This window comes from Suricata suricatta, chromosome 1 (assembly GCF_006229205.1).
Source record: "Suricata suricatta isolate VVHF042 chromosome 1, meerkat_22Aug2017_6uvM2_HiC, whole genome shotgun sequence".
NCBI lineage: Eukaryota > Metazoa > Chordata > Mammalia > Carnivora > Herpestidae > Suricata > Suricata suricatta.
The window spans coordinates 151551170-151571500 of record NC_043700.1 but is presented as its reverse complement, the minus strand read 5'-3'; the positions used below and the strand labels follow the sequence as shown (position 1 = coordinate 151571500).

Here is a 20331-nt window from a genome sequence, read left to right as displayed (position 1 = left end):
CTCCAACCCAACAAATACAAAAATTAGAGTATTTTTGTTACGAATAGAAAAAGAAGATTTAATATCTTCCCCTTCCAAAATTAAAATGTTTACAAAAATATACACATGGCTATATATGTATATTGTATATTGAACTCTAAGAAGAGTCTATGAACATCATTAATTAGTTATAGATACATTGATTCATTTTGTTTTATTTTCCACTTAAAAGCAGAAATCCGAATAAATATTAATAGCAATCTTCCTTGAATGAACTGGTGCGAAATGAAAGTAACTTTCCATAAAAATGTCTAAATATTCATGATTTATAAAATGGGACTTTCTATTAACGCTACATTATTTAACTTTCCAAGAAAGACTCACATACACAATGGATCTCATATTAAACAGGGTTCTGGGTTGCAGACAACAGAATCTACCGTGATTGGTTTAAGAAAGAAAGGTTTTACTCCAGGTATAGTTTATAGAATCTTTGGAAAGGTTAGTGAAATAGTTTCTAGGACAAACTTCTGGGAACAACTTGGTGAAGATGCTGAGCAGACCCCAGAACCACACTGTTTCCACCACAGTCAGGAAATCAGAGCCACCACATCTGAACAAAGAGTCATGGATTTTGCCGATTCCTGTACCACCAAAATGGACATCCCATGTCCTACCTTTTCTGCCACAGTATTAATGTTATAAAAGTATTATCTGTCAGAATCAAAATCATGAACCCATACCCTAAAAGAAAGGTGGGGGGAGGGGCTGGGAAAGGTAGGTTTGTGTTTTATTGCTTTGGTTTGGTTTTATGTTCTACATTAAGATGGTGGGGTTTACATTACTGAGAACTATAAAAATGTAGCCATTTCAAAATGTAGCCATGTTCAAAAGATTGTGGGTAACCTCAAATTGCAAATGTCAACTTCAGATTTTTATCACAAAATTTAGGCTACTTTACTTAATACATTTTTTCTCATTCTAGATAAGTAAGTGGACTGTCCTAGCAGTCCAGTTATTTTTTATTGTTTTGTCGTTTTGCTTATAATAAATTTTGGTCTTCATCCTATTTTCAATTTTAGTTTCCTCTAGATTGGTTTGAAAATTCATGATTACATTACAGAGTTCAAAGCACAAACCCCAAAGTATTATATATTTCTTCTGGCCAATATTCAATTTGTAACATGTCTTTTGTCTCTGAAGTTCTGTTAAACTCTACATACCACCTGCCACTGTTTTCCTTAGGGGACTGCTAAGACCTCGACAGAACATTTCTGTGTCACTTACTCTCGATAGATTGTGGTCTGGCAGAGTTGGAGCTGTACTTCATTTGGCAAACTACAAAATGGCATGTTCTTCTTCCGACGTAGTTGAATCTTAAAAAAAAAAAAAAAGAAACAATAGCTTAGAGAAGGGCTATAGGAAAATGATTATGAGGTTCTGTGTCAGTTCAGCTCCCTTTAAGCTTTCTGATAACCAAAACAAGAGTCGATTTTATGTGTTCTCTGAAGTCTAGCCATTTTTTATGTGGTAGATCTTGGCACTTAGAATCTTCCTTATCTGGATTCGTGAGAATTTAGTATGATTCTAATAGAGCAAAACATCTATGAAAGGGAAAGAGTAGGAGACAGTGATAGTGAGGAGATGGGCTTCCTCAACATTCCATGGTGTTAGACGCCCCCCGCCGTGATGGGGAATTGGAAGGAGCCCACCAGAACCTGGCTTGCTCAGCAGAGCAATCAGGGCCAGAAAAAAGTAAATCTGTTGGTGCCTAGTAGGAGTCTTTCATCAGAAGATATTAGAAGTGAGAAATTCAAACATGCCTTTTCCCCACTCTTCTAAAATACTAGGTTTTAACATACATAAATATTGCATCTGTCTGCTATCTTTAAGAAAAAACTATGATGTGGCTACTAAATCTTTAAAATATTTGCATTTTCAAAAGGTTTAAAAACAAATATGTTTATATCACTTCATACCATATACAGAAATTAATTCAAAATGGATCAATGATCTAAATGTAAGATATAAACACTATTAAACCAGAAAACATAGGGGTAAACCTTCATGACTTTGGGTGTCGTGATGGATTATTAGACAGAGCAGCAAAAGCACAAGCAGCAAAAGAAAAAATAAATTGGGCTTCATCACAATCAAAAACTTTTTTCCATCAAAGGACATTATCAACAAAATGAAAAGACAATACACAGAATGGGAAAAATATTTACAAATCATATCTCTGACAAGGGTTTAATATCCAGAATACATAAAGAATTCCTACAACTCAGTAACAAGACAAACAAGCCAATTTAAAAATGGGCAAATGATTTAAACAGACATTTCTCCAAAGAATATAAATAAATGACCAATATATACTTGAAAAGATGCTTAACATTCTGAGTGACTTGGGAAATGCAAATTAAAACCACACTGAGTTACCACATCACACCTACCAGGATGGCTATAATTTAAAAAAGAGAAAAGGGAAAACAACATGTGTGGTAAGTATGTGAAGAAATTGGAACAATTGGAACCCTTGGGCATTGCTAGTGGGGATGTAAAATGGTACAGCTCCTTTGGAAAACAGCTTGGCAGTTACTCAAAAAGCTATAGAATGATCATATGACCCAGAAATTCCACTTCTAGGTAATCCATTCCCCAGCTCCCAATTCTGGCAACTACTGAAAACCATGTTTTCTTTCCTCTGGTTGTGCCTTCCACACTATGATGTAAATAGAATCATACAATACATTGCTTTTTGTGTCTGATTTAGGAAAATGCATAGAAAGATCTCCATGTCTCATGTGACTCAACAATTTCTTTTTATTGCCCAGATGAATTTCATTGCATAAACGTATCCATTTATCAACTCACCTGTTGAAGAATAGTTATAAGGACTATCCCCAAATTTTCCTTTTCATTATTAAAGAATTAAAACTCCATTTAATTACTAAATGAGTATAGTTTTTGCATTGATAATTTATTTTAATTCTCTGAAATGTTTATGATATACAGACTTTATTATTTATAAGAATGCTTAACTAACTAAAAGCCCTCATTTCTGACCTGCTAGGTAACAGTTTTCTGTAATGTCTACTAGATTAAATAATTTGAAATGTTAACGTGCTTAAACTCTGCAGAGGACAGAAACCATACGTTTGCACTCATAGGTCTAACAGGAGAACAGGAGAAACCTAATGGAGGACCAGGGGGAGGGGAAGAGGGAAAGAGAGTTGGGGAGAGAGAGGGATGCAAAACTTGAGAGACTATTGAATGCTGAAAATGAACTGAGGGTTGAAGGGAAAGGGGGAGGGGAGAAAAGAGGTGGTGGTGATGGAGGAGGGCACTTGTGGGAAGAGCACTGGTGTTGTATGGAAACCAATTTGACAATAAAATATTAAAAAAAAAAAAGAAGGAAATTTAGAGATCCTGTATTTTCAATGAATTAAAACAGTAAAAAAAAAAAAGTGCTTAAACTCTTAAGTAACAATTGCTACACGTCATGAGCATATCTTTTTTATGCCATTTTAACCATTTTTAAGTGGGCAATTCAGTGGCATTAATTACATTCATATCATTGTGCAACCACCACCATTTGTTTCCAAATATTTTCCATCATCCCATATAGCAACTCTGTAACCGTTAAGTAATAATCTCACCTCCTCTTTTTCCCATAGGCCCTGACAACAACCACTATGTTCTCTGCTTCTATGAGTTTTAGGATGCTTCATGGAAGTAGAAAAATGATATTTATTGTTCTGTGACTGGCTTGTTTCATTTAGGCATAATATCCTCAAGTTTTATCCATATTGTCACAAGTATCAGAATTTCATTCCTTTTGAAGGCTGAATATTATTACATTGTACGGATATGCCACATTCATCTGTTCACAGACATTTCGTTTATTCCCACATCTCAATGATTGTAAATAATGCTGCAATGGACAGGGGAGTGCAAATGTCTCTTGGAGATCCTAACTTCAATTCTTTTAGATAAATACCATAAGTGGGATTGTTGGATCAGATGGTAGTTCTATTTTGATTTTTTTTTTGAGAAAACTTTATACTGTTTCCCATAGCAGTGGTGCCATTTTACATTCTCATCAACAGTGTACAGGAGTCCTAATTTCTCCAATCCCTATCAACACTCACGGCCTTTTAATTTCATGATAATAGTCATTCTAACAGGTATAAAGTGATATTTTATTTTGCTTTTGATTTGCATTTCCCTGATAATTATTGATCTTAAGCATCTTCTCATATACCTGGTGGCCATTTGTATGTCTGCTTTTGGAGAAATGTCTATTTAGTTCTTTTGCCCAGTTTTCAATTGGATTATTTGTTTTGTCTGCTATTGAATTGTAACAGTTTCTTATGTACTTTAGATACTAATCCCTTACCAGATAAATGGTTTGCAAATATTTTCTCCCATTTAATTGGTTGCTTTTTTTATTTTGTTGATTGTTTCCTTTGCTACACAAAACCTCTTTAGTTTGATGTAGTCCTGTCTACCTACTTTTGCTTTTGTTGCCTGTGCTTTTGGTGTCATATACCTGAAATAATTCCCAAGATCAATGTCATGTCATGATGGAATATATCACATTCACAAAAGCATCAAAAAGAATAAAATACTTAAAAATAAATTTAAGCAAGAAAGTAAAAGATCTGTATACTAAAAACTACAAAACATTAATGAAAGAAGTTAAAGAAGATATACACAAATGAAAAGACATCTTATGTCCACCGACTGGAAGATTTTATATTGTTAAAATGTCCATACTACCCAAAGCAATATACAGATTCAATGCCATCCCTATCAAAATCCCAAAGGCATCCTTTACACATATTTAAAAAACAAAAACAAAACAAAACAAACAAAAAACAAACCTTAAAATATGGAACCACAAAGGATCCTGAATAGCTAAAACAATCTTGACAAAGAAGAACAGAGCTGGAAGCATCACACTTCCTGGTTTCCAAATATATTACAAAGTTACAGAAATTAAAACAGTATGATACTAGCACAAAGACAGACATACAGATCAGTGGAACAGAAAAGCCCAGAAATAAATCCATGCATATATGATCAACAGATCTTCAGCAAGGACACCAAGAATACATAACGAAAAAGAATAGTCTCTTGAACAAATAGTGCTGGGAAAACTGGATATCTATGTGCAAAAGAATGAAATTGGACCTTTATTTCACACCACACAAAATCATCAACTCTAAATCGAATAAAGACTGAAACATAAGACCTGAAACTGTAAAACTCCTAGAAGAAAACAAGGTAAAATCTTCACATTAGTCTTGCCAATGATTTCATAGATAAATAACTTTGTATAACAGAGATTTGATCTGTAAGGGAAAAAAGGCAAAACACAGGACTCTAGTTAGTAAATATGTATCTCACATGGGTCCAGTTCAGCAATTCGAAAACTACTTTACACACATACTAGAGGTGAACAAATAAGTAAATATATTGTAAAAAAATGACAGCCAAGTTTATATTTGTGAAGGAAAGAAATTACAAACAAGCAAAGGATAGCGCTAGAATAAACCCTATGGTAACAGACTGGAATTAGAGATACAAAAACGAAGTAATGTTTATTTTTATATATATACTGATGGATATATAAAGAAACAGATACATGGTTGAGTGCACATATGAACATTTGCTAGCTCTGGGCACTACAACAGCCTAGAAACAATGACTCTCTAATTGCAACAACACCGAGAGGCCAGATTTGGGTTTCCAAATTCCACTCTCCAATAAGGATCGATGATTCTTAAAAATTACTGATTCTTAGGCTAGGGCAGAGAAAATACAAGATGAACCAGGAGGAGCATCTTACAGTGCCAGAAACTAAGTTAGCGCTCAAAAAGAAAATAGATATGGGTTTGTCAAAATGACACAGGAATCAACTCTTAAGAGCTCCTGATGGCCAGAGCTGGCATAATTTGAGCAATACAATAAACAAGGATAGTAACTAATTACAAGCCAAAGAATAAAATAGATATCCATAAGTCAATAAATATCCACAAGATAACACTGCTTAAATACAGGAATGAATGAATAAAATAGATATCCATAAGTCAATAAATATCCACAAGATAACATTGCTTAAATACAGGAATGAATGAAAAAGGCAATTCTTCCTACAGAAGAACTATAATTACAAGAAGAATGAGGAAAATTGAACATCATTAGTAGAGTGCTGCTGACTTAAAAAAAAAAGAAAAAAAAAAAACCAGTGGCACCTGGGTGGCTCAGTTGGTTAAGTGTCAGACTTCAGCTCAAGTCTTGATCTTGAGGTTCATGAGTTTGAGCATTGCATTGGGCTTCGTGCTGACAGCTCAGAGCCTGGAGCCTGCTGCAGATTCTGTGTTTCTCTGCTCCTCCCCCACTCTCTCTCTCACTCTTCCAAAAATAAATATAAACATTTTAAAAATTAAAGGGAAAAAAAGCCAGCCATTTTACCAGCAAAATAAGTTTATTCAAAAATAGCAGAGAATTGCAATGCAGGATAAGCAAACTTTAGAGAATTATAGGCAAGTCCAGAGACTAAAAGAGAGGGGTTTATTTTTATGGTAAAAGGAAAAAGTAGGGAGCAGCTGTTTCAGAGATTTCACAGCTTCTCATTGGCATAGTGTGGCAGTTTCTCAATGGCTGGGCTGTTGCTGGACAAGGAGAAATTCTCCTTCCTCCTACTGGAATATGTAAAGTAAGTTTCTCCTGTTTAGGGTCTGAGTGATGGTGTGTGAGAGCTTCCCCTTCAGGATTTCCAGACCCCATCTTGAGTGAGGTTTCTGTTATGTTTTCAGAGTACCAAAGTAACAATTGCTTCAGGCAACATCCTCTGATGAATGCTAAAATTAGTGAGTGAAACTTCAAAGAGACACAGGGTATGCATACTGCCTCATAGTATCTCTTATTAAATATTAATTAATAACTGTGGTGCTTTTAACATATGTCTACAATTTCTTAAACACTCCCTCCAGAAGATGGATCTTAGATCCCCTTGACTGGACTTAGCAATTCCAGTGGTCTAGACTTAGTAACTTACTCCAAAAGCATAGAAAATGGAAAGAGAAAAACTGTAGGTTTACAGTAAAGAGACCTGGAACACACCACCTAAGCCAAGTGATCAATGTTAAGGTCACCATTAAGACACACTGATATCCTGTACCTCAAATCCAAAACCTCAGTCTAATTACGTGGTAAAAAGGCAAATCCATCCTGAAGAACACTCTACAAAACATCCAACCAGTACTCTTCAAAAGTGTCAAGGAACTGTCACAGATTGCAGGAGACAAAAGAGACATGATAGGACCACTAAAGATAGTGTGGTATCCTGACCTGAATCATGGAACAGAAAAAATACCAGGGAAATCTAAACAGTCTGTAACTAATTGTATTTGTTGAACCAATCTTAATTTCTTAGTTTTGATCATTGTAGATGACTATATGAGATGTGAGCATTAGGGGAAGTTGGGTAAAAAGTATACAGGAACTATCAGTTCTATCTTTAAAGCTCTTCTGTAAATCTAAAGTTACAGAAAAAAAGGTTTACAAATTTTTTAGCCTCAGCTAAACACAGGGCTTACACTCAGCAAATAGGAGTTAGTGGGTCTCAATCCTAGAGGACTCAAACGAAAAATAAAAACATATCAGTAGTAACCAATTATTACTAATTCTTTGTGCATTTGAATTTGCAAGTTCCCCAAACTAAAATCTCCCAGGAGTGTGGCTGGGGTAGCTGTCTAACCAATGCTCTGTGAGGTGCTCCTATTTCAACACAGTCGGCTGCAGATCCAGAGTCACAGCGGAGAATCAATCCCTTTCTCCTCCTAGACACTGCAACATGGCTACAGATTAGCACTGGTGGGTGGATGGCTGACCTGAGAGGAAGCAAATGGAAGTTGGCAACTGGCACTTTGTAGAAAGGTGGTTAAAGCGTAAGGGAGGTAGTTACGTTCACCTCAGTGCTTTCTCCTTACCTAAAAGGCATGTAACATACACTTAAACATCTACTTTTATGACAGTGCAGAGGAAATTCTCCGGTTTACAGTCCTTTTATTCCCTGAATTACTCAAATCTGATAGTGTACAAACTACTCATCCCTACCAGTCTCACTTTGACAACATCCAGAACAGGGATTTACAATGTGTCACTTCTAGAGCTACTTAAAGAATTAAAAGGGGTCTCAGGGTGGGCAGGTATTGTTGAATTTCAAATATTTCCAAAAATCTAATGAGATCATTAATTTACCTTTTATAAAGTTGCCCAGAATAATATAACTTTTAACTTTTTTTTAAGTAGGCTCCACACCCAACACAGGGCTTGAACTCATGACCGTCTGATCGAGACCTGAGCTGAGATCAAGAGTTGGATCCTTAACCAAGCCACCCAGGTACCCCCAGAATAATATAACTTTCATTTGCTTTAGCTGGAATCATAGCAACTCAGCAAGAACCAAAGTGCTAATTGATAGTAAGATATATTTTTGATCTGGAAAAAGCAGGGAGATAAATTAACTATTAATAAATGACTTTTGTTAGTAGGTGAAGACCTTTGTAAACAGGGGGTTCGTGAGGCAGCAATGACTAGAAGCCAGTGTGCTACTTATTGCATAAAATACTCCGCCCTCAGCTCTTGACACTAAAAGCCGCCCTGCGATCAGAATCTTCAGGCTCTATCTCCCCAGCACTTCTTCCTACCCTGGAAAACCTAATCCGGCGATCTCTGCCAGTACCTTACAAGTGCTTGGTAATTTAATGCTATCTTGATTGCCATACACATCCTCATGAAACTGTATACTTCATAGTCTATGATTCATAAAGATTGAGTAAATATGGTGTCTATTTTTATACCTTCAGGAACATAATTCTCTACTTAAAATAGGTTCCATGAGAAAGATAAATTTAACTTCAATCGTGGTTGTTTATACTACTGTTTCCAAGTTATAAATTCACAGTTGAGGACTATCTGTACCTACACAAGATCAGCTCTTAGTAACAAGGATTTACACGGCTGTAATATTTACTAGGGTGACATCCTCCCAGCTAAAATGGCATTGGCAGATTCAAGACGATTTGACAAGCATGGAAAATATTGACTTTTAGAAGTGTCTGATGCCAAAGATGATGAATACTTGTAATACGGCACTTTATTTTTTAGGATACTCTGAAATGCTTCATATCTTATAATGTTGAAAAATCAATACCTCTTTTTACTTTATAGCTGGTTTACAAAACATCCTTTAAAGGCTAAAAAATGACAAATGTAAATCCAATTTGCCTAAGTATATTAAAGTTTTAATAGAAGCAGAGAAGGTTCACCTAATGTCTTAGAGGCAGAAATCCATATCTATATAACAGATCACTGAAGTCTGTTTAAAGATTAGTAAATTAAAATTACAGAAAACATTTTAATAAGCTTAAATGAATTGATTTATATTCAAAATCAATCATCTCAAATGTAGTATATAGTAGCACCCTATTATAAATATTTCTTTAACCAATCAATGAAATAAATGAAAGAAAAGAATAGCTTCACCAAACTAAATGAAAATATAAATATTCCAACCCTCTTTATTTAATCCCATTTTGTTGTCTAAAACCCTAAGACAAGGATTAGGAGAATAAAAATATAGGAGAAATAATTTAGCATTGTGTTTTTATGGTGTTAACCTATATTTGCTTAAAATGATAGAAAAGCATAAAGGATAATATATTGGAATGATATATCTCATATACTGGAATAATCATATATCAGGAAAAAATCTTTTTTTATTTCTTTACCTCTCTTCGATTGTCTTGGATTCTTTGCTTAGGCTTAATGAACCAAACTGCTTAGTGTTTTCAGCTTTTCAAAATCTTTGCCCTGTAAAACAAAGTGTATTTACACTGAATGCATTATACCTGTCCCCAAAGACACAATTTCTTCTAAAAATTTGGACAGGATTATAGCATAAGGAACATGTTATGTTTATATAATGTTGACTTTTAGCTTTATGGATAAACTTCGTTGAAATAACTTTAAGAAACAGATTTACTTAGACGAATTAAAGTATGAAGTACAGAATTCACTGGTCATGTTACAGAGAGGCAAGTTTGATTATAACTAAGACAATAAAACTATTATAGCAAAGTGGGAATTTCTTGCATGATGGATGACAAGCTATTTCTTGAGTTATGGATATGAGTCACCCCATGAATGTAGTTCAATCTCATGACAGCTCAGTTAAGTAGAGATCAATTCACCCCAAAAGACTCCATGAACCTATACAAGAACATCAACAGTCCTTTTCACCTAGGGAATTCAATTTCAAAATAGTGTTACAGACAAAGAGCTATGCTAGAAAGTGAAATACAACTTAGTTTGGTTGAGGTTGTTTATCCCAATACAATACCTTTCTTTCAAATTTTATTCCAGGTCTTAGGCCTCAACACAAAAAAGTATGACCTCCATCCAATATCCTGATAACAATTTACTCTCTTCATATCCCATACCTGATGATGAGAATCTGAATATAGATCTAAGATACTCCTGGACTTATTCTGATAACGTGTTTGCTCTTATTAATAGTAGTAATAATAAAAATAGTAATTTATTGAGCCTTTAGTATGCTTCAGGCACTATTCCAAGCACTTTGCATGTATTAACTCATGAAAGCAGTTTACATTTTTAGGCTTCCTATGTAAGAAAAAAACTCTCCTGGTTAAATATAACATACCTATGAAATGACATAAAGATTTGCTGACTTAATTCTTCTGGTTTTTAGCAGCTATTTTAGAAAAAGGAATCAATGACAGCAGCACCATAGTCTATGAAAGCAATATAGCAGAGATGGTAATCTTTAAGTCAAGGAACTTTGCTCCCCTCTACCTCCTGCCTACAGAAGGAATTACATCACACAGTGTGAAGCAAATTAACACTCCCATCTAGGCTGGCACTGTTCTAATGGGATTGAGTAATTTATTCACATAAGTTCATGAAAAATGAACTTTTAATTGGTTTAACCCTATAAACTCAAGTGAATGCCAGCAACCAGAAGAAAATTATTATTGATATGATTAATGTATAGCAAATTAATTGCACCAAATTCTTTTAAAAAACAGAGAAAGTGAATTGCTTTACTTGATTTCAATATATTCTCCAAATACATATAGGAATTTAGCTCTATGAAGCATAATAAACTGTAACTTTCAGAATTCAATTTTACTCTGTGATAGAACATATATAAATAGTAAGCTAAAATTATTTTAATATTAAATATGTTAAAATTTCAGACAGAGCTACAAAACAGGTATCATTGTGGAAAGAGCCAATACATTTATATACATATAAAGAATGGAGGGAAATATACCAAATTGTTACAACTGATCATCTTCATCTTGGGGATGGAATTTTTAGTCATTTTTATTTTCTTCTTTATAACGTTCCTATAAGTGCCAAATTTCCTACAATTGTATTATTTTACTTTATTTTGAATTTTTAAAAAGCAACATTTTTTTCCTGATTACATCAGTGATATATTTACATTTAAAAGTGAAAATCTATTGAAATTCTACTTATTCACTGCCTCACTAAATTGGTTCAGCTCCCTTTGTCTACACCATTAGCACTGCAATGCTAATGAATGTTTAATTGGCTCTCTTCTTTCCTATACCATAAGCTACAAGGAGGCAGGGACCAGCTAAATCTGATGATTATAGCCCTGTACTTACTACAATGCCCAGCAGACACAGGCACCCAATAAATAGTTGTTGAAATAGAAGTCGTTTCCTTTAAAAATTATAAACCATAATAGAATCAACATTCCTGCACATACAAATTTTTGCACCTATCCAATTACTCTTATGGGGTAAATTTCTAAAACTAGAGTTGCAAAGACAAAGCTACGCACATTTTTAATTTGAATATACATTGTCAAATTGCCCTCCATAATCCCTGGAGAAACTGACATTCCCACCAACAATGGAAAAGTGTCCATTTCCCAATAGCCTTGAAACACTGAGTATTACCACCTCAAAAACAAAAGACAAAACACACACACACATTTCCAAAGGAGAGCTCATTACTATCCATTACTTTTATATTAGAAAAAAATGTTAAGATATTAGAGATTTTGCTATTCTTAAAACTACAAAGCTATTCAGATGCAGATAAAAAGTACTAACCAAATTATATTTTAGAATGAATGGTTCCTCATGCTGAATAATAGTTCATTAGCTGATTGATTCTGTTTAAATAATGCCCATTCTTCTGCTCTACTTTCTTCAATGTACTGATAGAGGAGACAATATAAATTTGTAAAAAAAAAAAATACGTATAAGTACTTACCTGATAGAGTAAATGTGTAAGAAAACAATCTAACAGGGAAATAAATTTTCTGGAGGGGAACAAATACAGGCTCATGTGCAAGTTAGGATCTGGGGAAGAACTCTAAGGTATGGATTCCAAAAACAAGGTGAAATGGGTAACTTGCTGTGAAGGCAATTATATGTTGCTCTGACAAATGAAGTTAGAAAATGCTGTGTCTTGCTACTCTAGAGCTGCACTTCCAAAAGCCTATAGTCACCGTCCACAGGAATGCTTACTAGTACCTCCAACTCAGAGTGCCCAAAATAAAACCCCATAATCGGAGTAAGCAGCACAGGAAAAGGGGAAAAGCAAGGCAAAGATGTGGGTCTCACTGCAGTCCACCCCAGCCCCCACAGGGAGCTACAGACCCAAATACATGGCAGGGGATTCCTCTTTAAGGCAGGAGGTACCCCAGGATCTGTCACCCTTTAGCTGCAGGCCACATCTGAGAGTCTTGGGCTGTAACCTCCAGGGCATTCTTGGCAGAGCAGCTTTCATCCACAGGCAATTCTCAAAAAAGGGGGCAGTTGTGAGCTGTCGGCAACCTATATTCATAGCTGCCTACCCACCTGAAATATTGTTTCAGTTTCTTCCTCCACAAAGTGGAACTAATGATAGCAGCTATTTCATATGTTTGTCAAAAGTAAGTAATAATGAATGAAAGCATTCAGCATAACATTTTATATTCCATAATATATGTAATTCACTTAGACTCACACATAGTGCATAGTAAATGCTCAGTAAATGTTGTTGCAGTTGTTGTGTCCTCAAAATTACCCACACCAAGTGCCTCATTACCCAAGTGCTATCCAGGTGTCCAGGAGTGAGATTTTTGCTCAAACATTAGTTAAGAGCAATCTAAAGGTTCCAGGTCTAAGTGGATATGCATACCAATTTTATCTGACATTTTCTCTGAGTTCAAAATCAAGTAAAGGTAACTTCTGTGTTTCTCTTTAAAGAGTAGGGATGGGTATGAAAAATAGAGAGCTTTTCCTCTAAGGTCAAGAAAAGACTAGGGTGTCTACTTTCACCACTTTTATTCAACATAATACTGGAAATCCTAGCTGTAGTAATCAGACAAGAAGAAATAAATGGTATCCAAATCGATAAGAAATAGGTAAAAGTGTCACTCTTTACAGATAACATGATGCTATATACAGAAAATCCTAAAGACTACACCGAAAAACTACTAGAACTGATCAATTCAATAAAGTTACAGGACACAAAACAAATAAGCCAAATCTATTGCATTTCTATAGCACTAATATAGCAGAAAGTAGCAGAAATTAAGAAAATAATCCCATTTATAATTTCCCCAAAAAGAACCTATTATCTAGGCATAAACTTAGCTAATGAGGCAAAAGACCTATACTCCAAAAATTATAAAATGCTGATGAAAGAAACTGAACCTCTTCACAAATGGAAAGATACTCCATGCTCATGGATCGAGAGAACAAATATTGTTAAAATGTCAATACGACTCAAAGCAATCTACAGATTTAATGAAACCCCTATAAAAATATCAACAGCATTTTTCACAGAACTAGAACAAACAATCCTAAAATTTGTATGGAATCCCAAAAGACCCGGAATAGCCAAAGCAATCTTGAGAAGGAACAAAGCTGGAGGTATCACAATCCTGTATTTCAAAATTTCTACAAAGCTATAGTAATCAAAACAGTATGGTACTGCCACACAAATAAACACAGAGAACAATGGAGCACAATAGAGAGCCCAGAAATAAACCCACACATACATGGTCTATTCATCCATGACAAAGGAGGCAAACTATACAATAGGAAAATAATTGTCTGTTCAACAAATGGTGATGGGATAAGTGGACAGCTATATGCAAAAGAATGAAACTGAATCACTTTCTTACTTATACACAAAAATGAACTCAAAATGGATTAAAGACCTAATGTGAGACATGAAACCATAAAACTCCTAGAAAAAAGACATAGGCAGCTATTTCTTGATGTAGGGCATAGAAATATTTTTCTAGACCTATCTTCTCTGGCAAAGGAAACAAAAGCAAAAATAAACTATTGGAAATACACCAAAATAAAAAGCTTTCATATAGCAAAGGAAACCATGAACAAAACAAAAAAGCAACCTACTGAATGGTTATTTGCAAAAGTATATAAAGAATATACACAACTCAACCTCCCCCCAAATCTGACTTTTAAAATGAGCAAAGTGGGTGCCTGGATGGCTCAGTCAGCTAAGCATCCGACTTCAGCTCAGGTCATGATCTTGCAGTTTGTAGGTTCCAGCCCAGCATCGGGCTCTCTGCTGACAGCTAGCTCAGAGCCTGGAGCCTGTTTTCGGATTCTGTGTCTTCCTCTCTCTCTGACCCTCCCCTGCTCATGCTGTCTCTCTTTCTCAAAAATAAATAATTAAAAAAAAATTTTTAAGTTTATAAAAATAAAAATGAGCAAAGGACCTGAACAGACATTTTTCCAAATAAGATGTACAGGGGACCAACAGACACATAAAAAGATGTTCAAAACCATCAGGGAAATGAAAATCAAAACCACACTGCACTATCAAATAGCTAGAATCAAAGACAAAAAATAATAAACGTCAGCAAGGATGTGGAGGAAAAGCAACCTTGTGCACTGGTGGTGGGAATGTAGCCATTGTAGAAAACAGTATGGAAGTTCCTGAAGCATTTATTTTTTTGTTGTTTTGTTTTTTTAAATAGTTTATTGTCAAATTGATTTCCATACAACACCCAGTGCTCTTCCCCATAAGTGCCCTCCTCCATCATCACCACCCTGAAGCATTTAAAACTAGAATTACCATATGAGATCCAGTAATCGCATTACTGGATATTTACCCAAAAACACTCATTCCAAAAGTCATATGCACCCCTAAGTTTATTCCAGCATTAATTACAGTAGCAAAGATATGGAAGAAACACAAGTGTTCATCTGCAGATGCATGGATAAAGATGTGGTTTATATACATACAATAGATTATTACTCAGCCATAAAAAATGAGATCTTGCCATTTGCAACAACACGGATGGACCTGGAGGGTATAATGCTAAGTGAAATGAGTCAGAGAAAGATAAATGCCATATAATTTCAGCCATATGTGTAATTTGAGAAATAAAACGATTAATTAAAGAAGAAAAAAATAAAAACAAAACAGGCTCTTAATTACAGAAACGCGGTTTCCAGAGGGGAGGTACGAGGGGGTATAGGTGAAATACGTAAAAGGGATTAAGAGTATACTTATCTTGATGAGCACTGAGTAGCTGTAAAAAAGAATTGTTGAATCATTATATTGTGCATCTGAAACTAACATAACACTACGTTAACTATACTTCAATTTTTTAAAAGGGGGGAGCTTAAAAAAGAGTGGGGATGAGTACTATCTCAACATTGGCTGAGAATTGGTTCTGTGGCAGACCCTCACTAGATGGATTCCTCATCTAGTTCTTGATATGAAAACCAAAACCAAAAATAACCCCCTCTCTCATCTATGATGTATGACCCCAATCAGGTGAGACCAGAGTTTTCCGCAAGTTTCCACAAAGCCACACCCCATACTTGGAGCAACACCATTAAAAATAGTCCCAGGAGCCAAATCTCTGATTCTTGCATTCGCCAGAGGCAAATACAGAAAATTTATACTTTTCTCTTTCTATCTCCTACTTCTGGAAACCAAGTTGACCTCTTAGTCATAGTTGACTGAAGAGAGTGGGACGCGTCAGTGGCCAGTACGCACAGGGTTCCCAGCAGAGAGAAGGCAGCGATTTGCCTGCCTAGGAATGCTGGCAAATTCGAGCAGGAGGCGCGCTTCGCTGCGGTGGCTGCTTCAACCCACGTCCCGGCGAAGGAGCCCCAAGGTCCGGCCAGCTTTCGGAGCCAGCACACCACAGGGAACCGCGCGGGAGCCGCGGCCCTGGCAGCGGCGGGCGGGCGTCTGGGCGGCTGTTACCTTTTCGCGCTCGGGGTCAGTCCACAGGGAAGCGCCAGGACACCCGACGCCCGCCCGTCAGAGCCTTCCCCTCGCTCCCGCCGGCTGGGGACTGGGCCAGGGCCACCCGGTAGCCTGGGGGCTCGCCCTCCCCGGGGACACCGGGAGCTCGGCTCCCTCCGGGAAGCAGAGAACCGCGGGGGGCGGTGCCGAGGGTGGGGGTGGGGGGCTGCGGGAGGCCACGCGCCTCTGGCCCCGCCCCCAGGACTGAACCACCCTTTCTTTGGGTTTCCTCACTTCTGGGCGTCTCAAAATAGGAAGCCCACAGGTTAGCCTGGGATGGCGAGGGAGGCGCTAGCGTGGCAGTACTGCTGGAAAAGGAACCGCGTGTGCAAGGAGGTGGGGAAATTTGAACTTTTTTCTTAGGAAATTGCTAAGGATAAGCTATAGAGGTAGATGTGACATTTACAGCCGTTCTTAAAATAATATGTGACTGTGAATAAATTTAGCGGGAATGAAGGAGATTCCCCCCCCCCGACCCCCCGTGGTGACTGGCAGGTAGATGCCTTTAGGTGCAAGTTTGAGAAGCGCTCTTGTGTACATGGGTGCTTCTTTCTACAAACGCGAGCTCCCCTCTGGGTGGCTGCGCTCAGGGACTCTAGGACACGCCCTCGGCCTGGGCTTCGCTTAGAGCCAAGTCCACCCCTCTCTCCAATGCTGGTGGGCAGAAGACCCGGGACCGCCCCTAATCAGCCTCCACGACCAGAAGAGTCTGAATCTCTATCTAGGCTCCCATGGAAAACACTGAAATCTTGGGGGATAAAAAGCCATAAGCAGAACTTTAGGGAAGTAATCGTGAAAGTCACTGTCTACTTTGGCGCCAGGATAAACGGTGCTGATGGCTCAGAGGGCCCTGGAAGTTCTTTTCCTGGGCTGAATTATAAGATATTACTTATGATTTTGGTGGGGCAACTTAACAAAATAAGCCCATTGCTTTCAGTTTCATGGGAAACGAAGTTAAATACGCTTAATTTTTAAGTACTTACAAGGTCATCTAGCAGTGGCCGCGTAATAAGCTGGTCCTCCACGCTGTTCACAGGTTGTTCCATTACAAAGGCCTCACAATAGAGGGGCACCTGGGTGGCTAAGGTGTTAGACTCTTGATTTCAGCTCAGATCTTTTTTTTTTTTAAGTTTACTTATTTATTTTGCAAGAGAGAGAGAACCGGTGAGAGGCAGAAAGAGAGGGAGAGAGAATTGCAAGCAAATTCCATGCCTCATCCGGAGCATGGTTTGAACTATTCATGAGCTAAAGCCCCTTTTGGGATTCTCTCTCCATCACTCTCTCTCTCAAAATAAACACTCCCCTCCCCTCCCCCACTCTCACACACACACTTTCTCGCAAAATAAATAAACATTTATTTTTAAAAAAGAAAGAAGGGCCTCAAAATAGAATTATGCCAGAACTATGTGAAATCTGGAGGGCGATGTGCATAACTGGGAGAAAATACAAATATAGAAGAAGGTTGCCTTTTGATGTTTCTTTCTTTTTTTTTTCTTTTCCTTTTTCTTTTTCCTTTTTTTTTTTTTTTTTTTTTTTTTTTTTTTGGCTGAGAAAAAAGTACCAAGTTGAAAGCTTTATGAGGAGTTAAGTTGTCTTTTGGAAGATCCTCCAAGGACCCTAGGAGAGAAACACAGTGAATTGGAAAAATCTATCAGTTCTCCTGTGTGTCTCCCTCTGTGTTTCTGCTGTAGGACTCACACAAAACACTTCCTTTCTGGTCACCAAATGTATGAATGTTTTTCTCCACAGCAAGCAATTCTCTGTGATGCTAGCTGGGACACCTACAATTTCACTTGATTTGATCACTAACTGTGTGGACGTAGTTTCAGATAAGGGCTCAGTCCCCCAAAACTACTCCCACCCTACTTCAGGTGTCGATCACCAGTAGTAGGTGACCAACAACTTCAAGTCCAAATTTGGCTACAAATTGGAGATTCTCACCATCTTCTTCCTTGGATTTGATTATTTGCTAGAACAGTTCACAGAACTAGGGAAAACTTACTTATGTTTACCAACTTACTAAAGGATATGATAAAGGATACAGATAAACAACCAGATGAAGAAGTACATAGAGGGAGGTCTGGGAGGGTGCTGACTGCAGGAGAGTCTGTTTCCATGGCGTCAGGGTGCATCGTCTTCCCTGGAAGCTCTCCAAACCCCATGCTATCGGCATTTTTATGGAGGCTTCTTCATGTAGGCACAATCAATTATGAACTCTTTCTCTGGAGAAGTTGGGGGCAGACCTGAAAATTCCAACCTTCTAATTATGGCTTTATCTACCTGGGGACCACCCCCTATCCAGGAGCCATGTAGGAACCTATTAAGCATCACCCCCATAGAAAAAAGGATGCTTTACATGTGTAATGCCCAAGTCACAGTATCCCCCAAAGACCAGAGACCGCCAGGGAGACCGATCACGCATGCAATAGCAAAGGGCAGTTTTATTATGGGCTTAGGCTCGCCGGGCCTAAGTTCGGTCTCACAGCCTTCACCAACGCAGTGGATCTGTGCTGAGAGCCCCAAACAAGGGCTGAGTAGGGTTTTTATGGGGTTTAGGAAGGGAGAGTTACAAGAAATTGTGACATCCAATCATTATTGTACAACAGCATTGGCAGCAACTTTAACCATACACATTGTTCAGAGTGTTCGTTACTTTTGGCGGGACCCAATTACAACATTTAGAGTACCTTTGAAATTAACCAATTACAGTGCGAGTTGAGGGTCTTGTTTGGTGACTATTGGGTTAACTTTAACATTAGGTAACAGGGTCCTATCTAAAGTGTCTATCTGTAGGCCTCACCCTTAGGAATGTGGGGAGAGGTAGCTGGCCTTTCCAGATTGGATACCGCAAAGTGGTCTCTTCTCTAGGCAATGTGTAACTGCCTAATAGTTCTGGAGAGACTGACCCTTAGACCTTCTAGTTTAGAGGGGAAACTTAAAGCCTGTCATGGCGTCTGTTTGGTTCAGACTTGTGTTCTTACACATGCTCTTAACACTTAGAAATTGGCAGGGATTTATTGAGCCCTGTATCAGGAAAGGTTCCTCATTGGCCTGAGGATAAACTCATCTCATTAGATTTTAAAGGCTCTTTTTAGTTAGCCTCACCTCTTTTTACCCTCCCTGCCTCTCCATCTCCTGCCACACCTCCTTCCCATTGGCTCTTGTTAAAATACTCTGATTTCTTCTAAGTACAGGAATGCATCTTTAATCACTCTGGCTGAAATGCTCTCACCTTCCTTTGCCTGGCTGGTTCCTACTGTTCCTTCAGGTCTCTGATTAGATGATTTTCTCCAGGTAGTTTCCCAGATTTCCCTCCACAGGCTCTTATAACCACACTGTAACCTCACCACAGCACCTATCACACAGTATTATAATTGCTCATTTCCCCCTATTTCACCAACAGGCTAAGCTATTAACCGATGCCCAAAAGGAAGCTGCATATGTAAAGAACCTGACCCTGGGGGCACCTGGGTGGCTCAGTCAGCTCAGGTCACGATCTCACAGATCATGAATTCCAGCTCCCTCTCTCTCTCTGCCCCTCCCCTGCTGGTACTCTGCCTCTCTCTCTCAAAAATAAATAAATATTAAAAAAAATTAAAAAGTAAAAAAGAAAAGAAAAGAAACTGAGCCTGGTTCCATCCCCAGGAGTTGTATATACTTCAGCAAATTTCTTAACCGTCTGGGTCTTGGTGTCCTATCTGTAAAGAAAGAGGATCACTATAAAGATTACTGAAACAAGGCAGGTAAAGCATTCACACATAGCTAAGCAATTTGTAGATGCTCACTAAATAGTAGTTATAAACGGTAACAGTTCTGCCCCAAAGTGTCTTCCCTATACTGAACTACTCTCAGAAGAGTTTTTGTCACCATCAAGTGGAGAGAGAAGAAGAAAAAAACTATGATTTTCCTGTCCTCCAAAATACTCATTAGCTGTGTATATTTAAGGAGGTTATTTGGTCTTTCAGCCCTCCGTTTCTCAATCTGAACTTG

General features: G+C 37.6%; 1 protein-coding gene and 1 long non-coding RNA gene across 2 annotated transcripts in view; both read right to left on the bottom strand.

The window, feature by feature from the left end:
- The window catches only part of NMU (neuromedin U), a 169377-nt gene extending 151990 nt beyond the window's left edge, over positions 1-17387 (bottom strand). Inside the window, exons 1-3 of the mRNA XM_029952035.1 lie at positions 17325-17387; positions 16300-16559; positions 1267-1355 (exon numbers count right to left, since the gene is read on the bottom strand). Coding sequence (XP_029807895.1) covers positions 1267-1355; positions 16300-16559; positions 17325-17387 — 412 coding nt within the window. The remainder of the gene's footprint in view (positions 1-1266; positions 1356-16299; positions 16560-17324) is intronic.
- Positions 17388-17847: 460 nt separating this feature from the next.
- LOC115297275 lies at positions 17848-20037 on the bottom strand. The gene is made up of 3 exons (XR_003911377.1): positions 20000-20037; positions 19574-19696; positions 17848-17958 (listed from the first exon to the last, which is right to left on the bottom strand). It is a non-coding gene; the product is annotated as an uncharacterized LOC115297275 (long non-coding RNA).
- Positions 20038-20331: the final 294 nt, after the last annotated feature.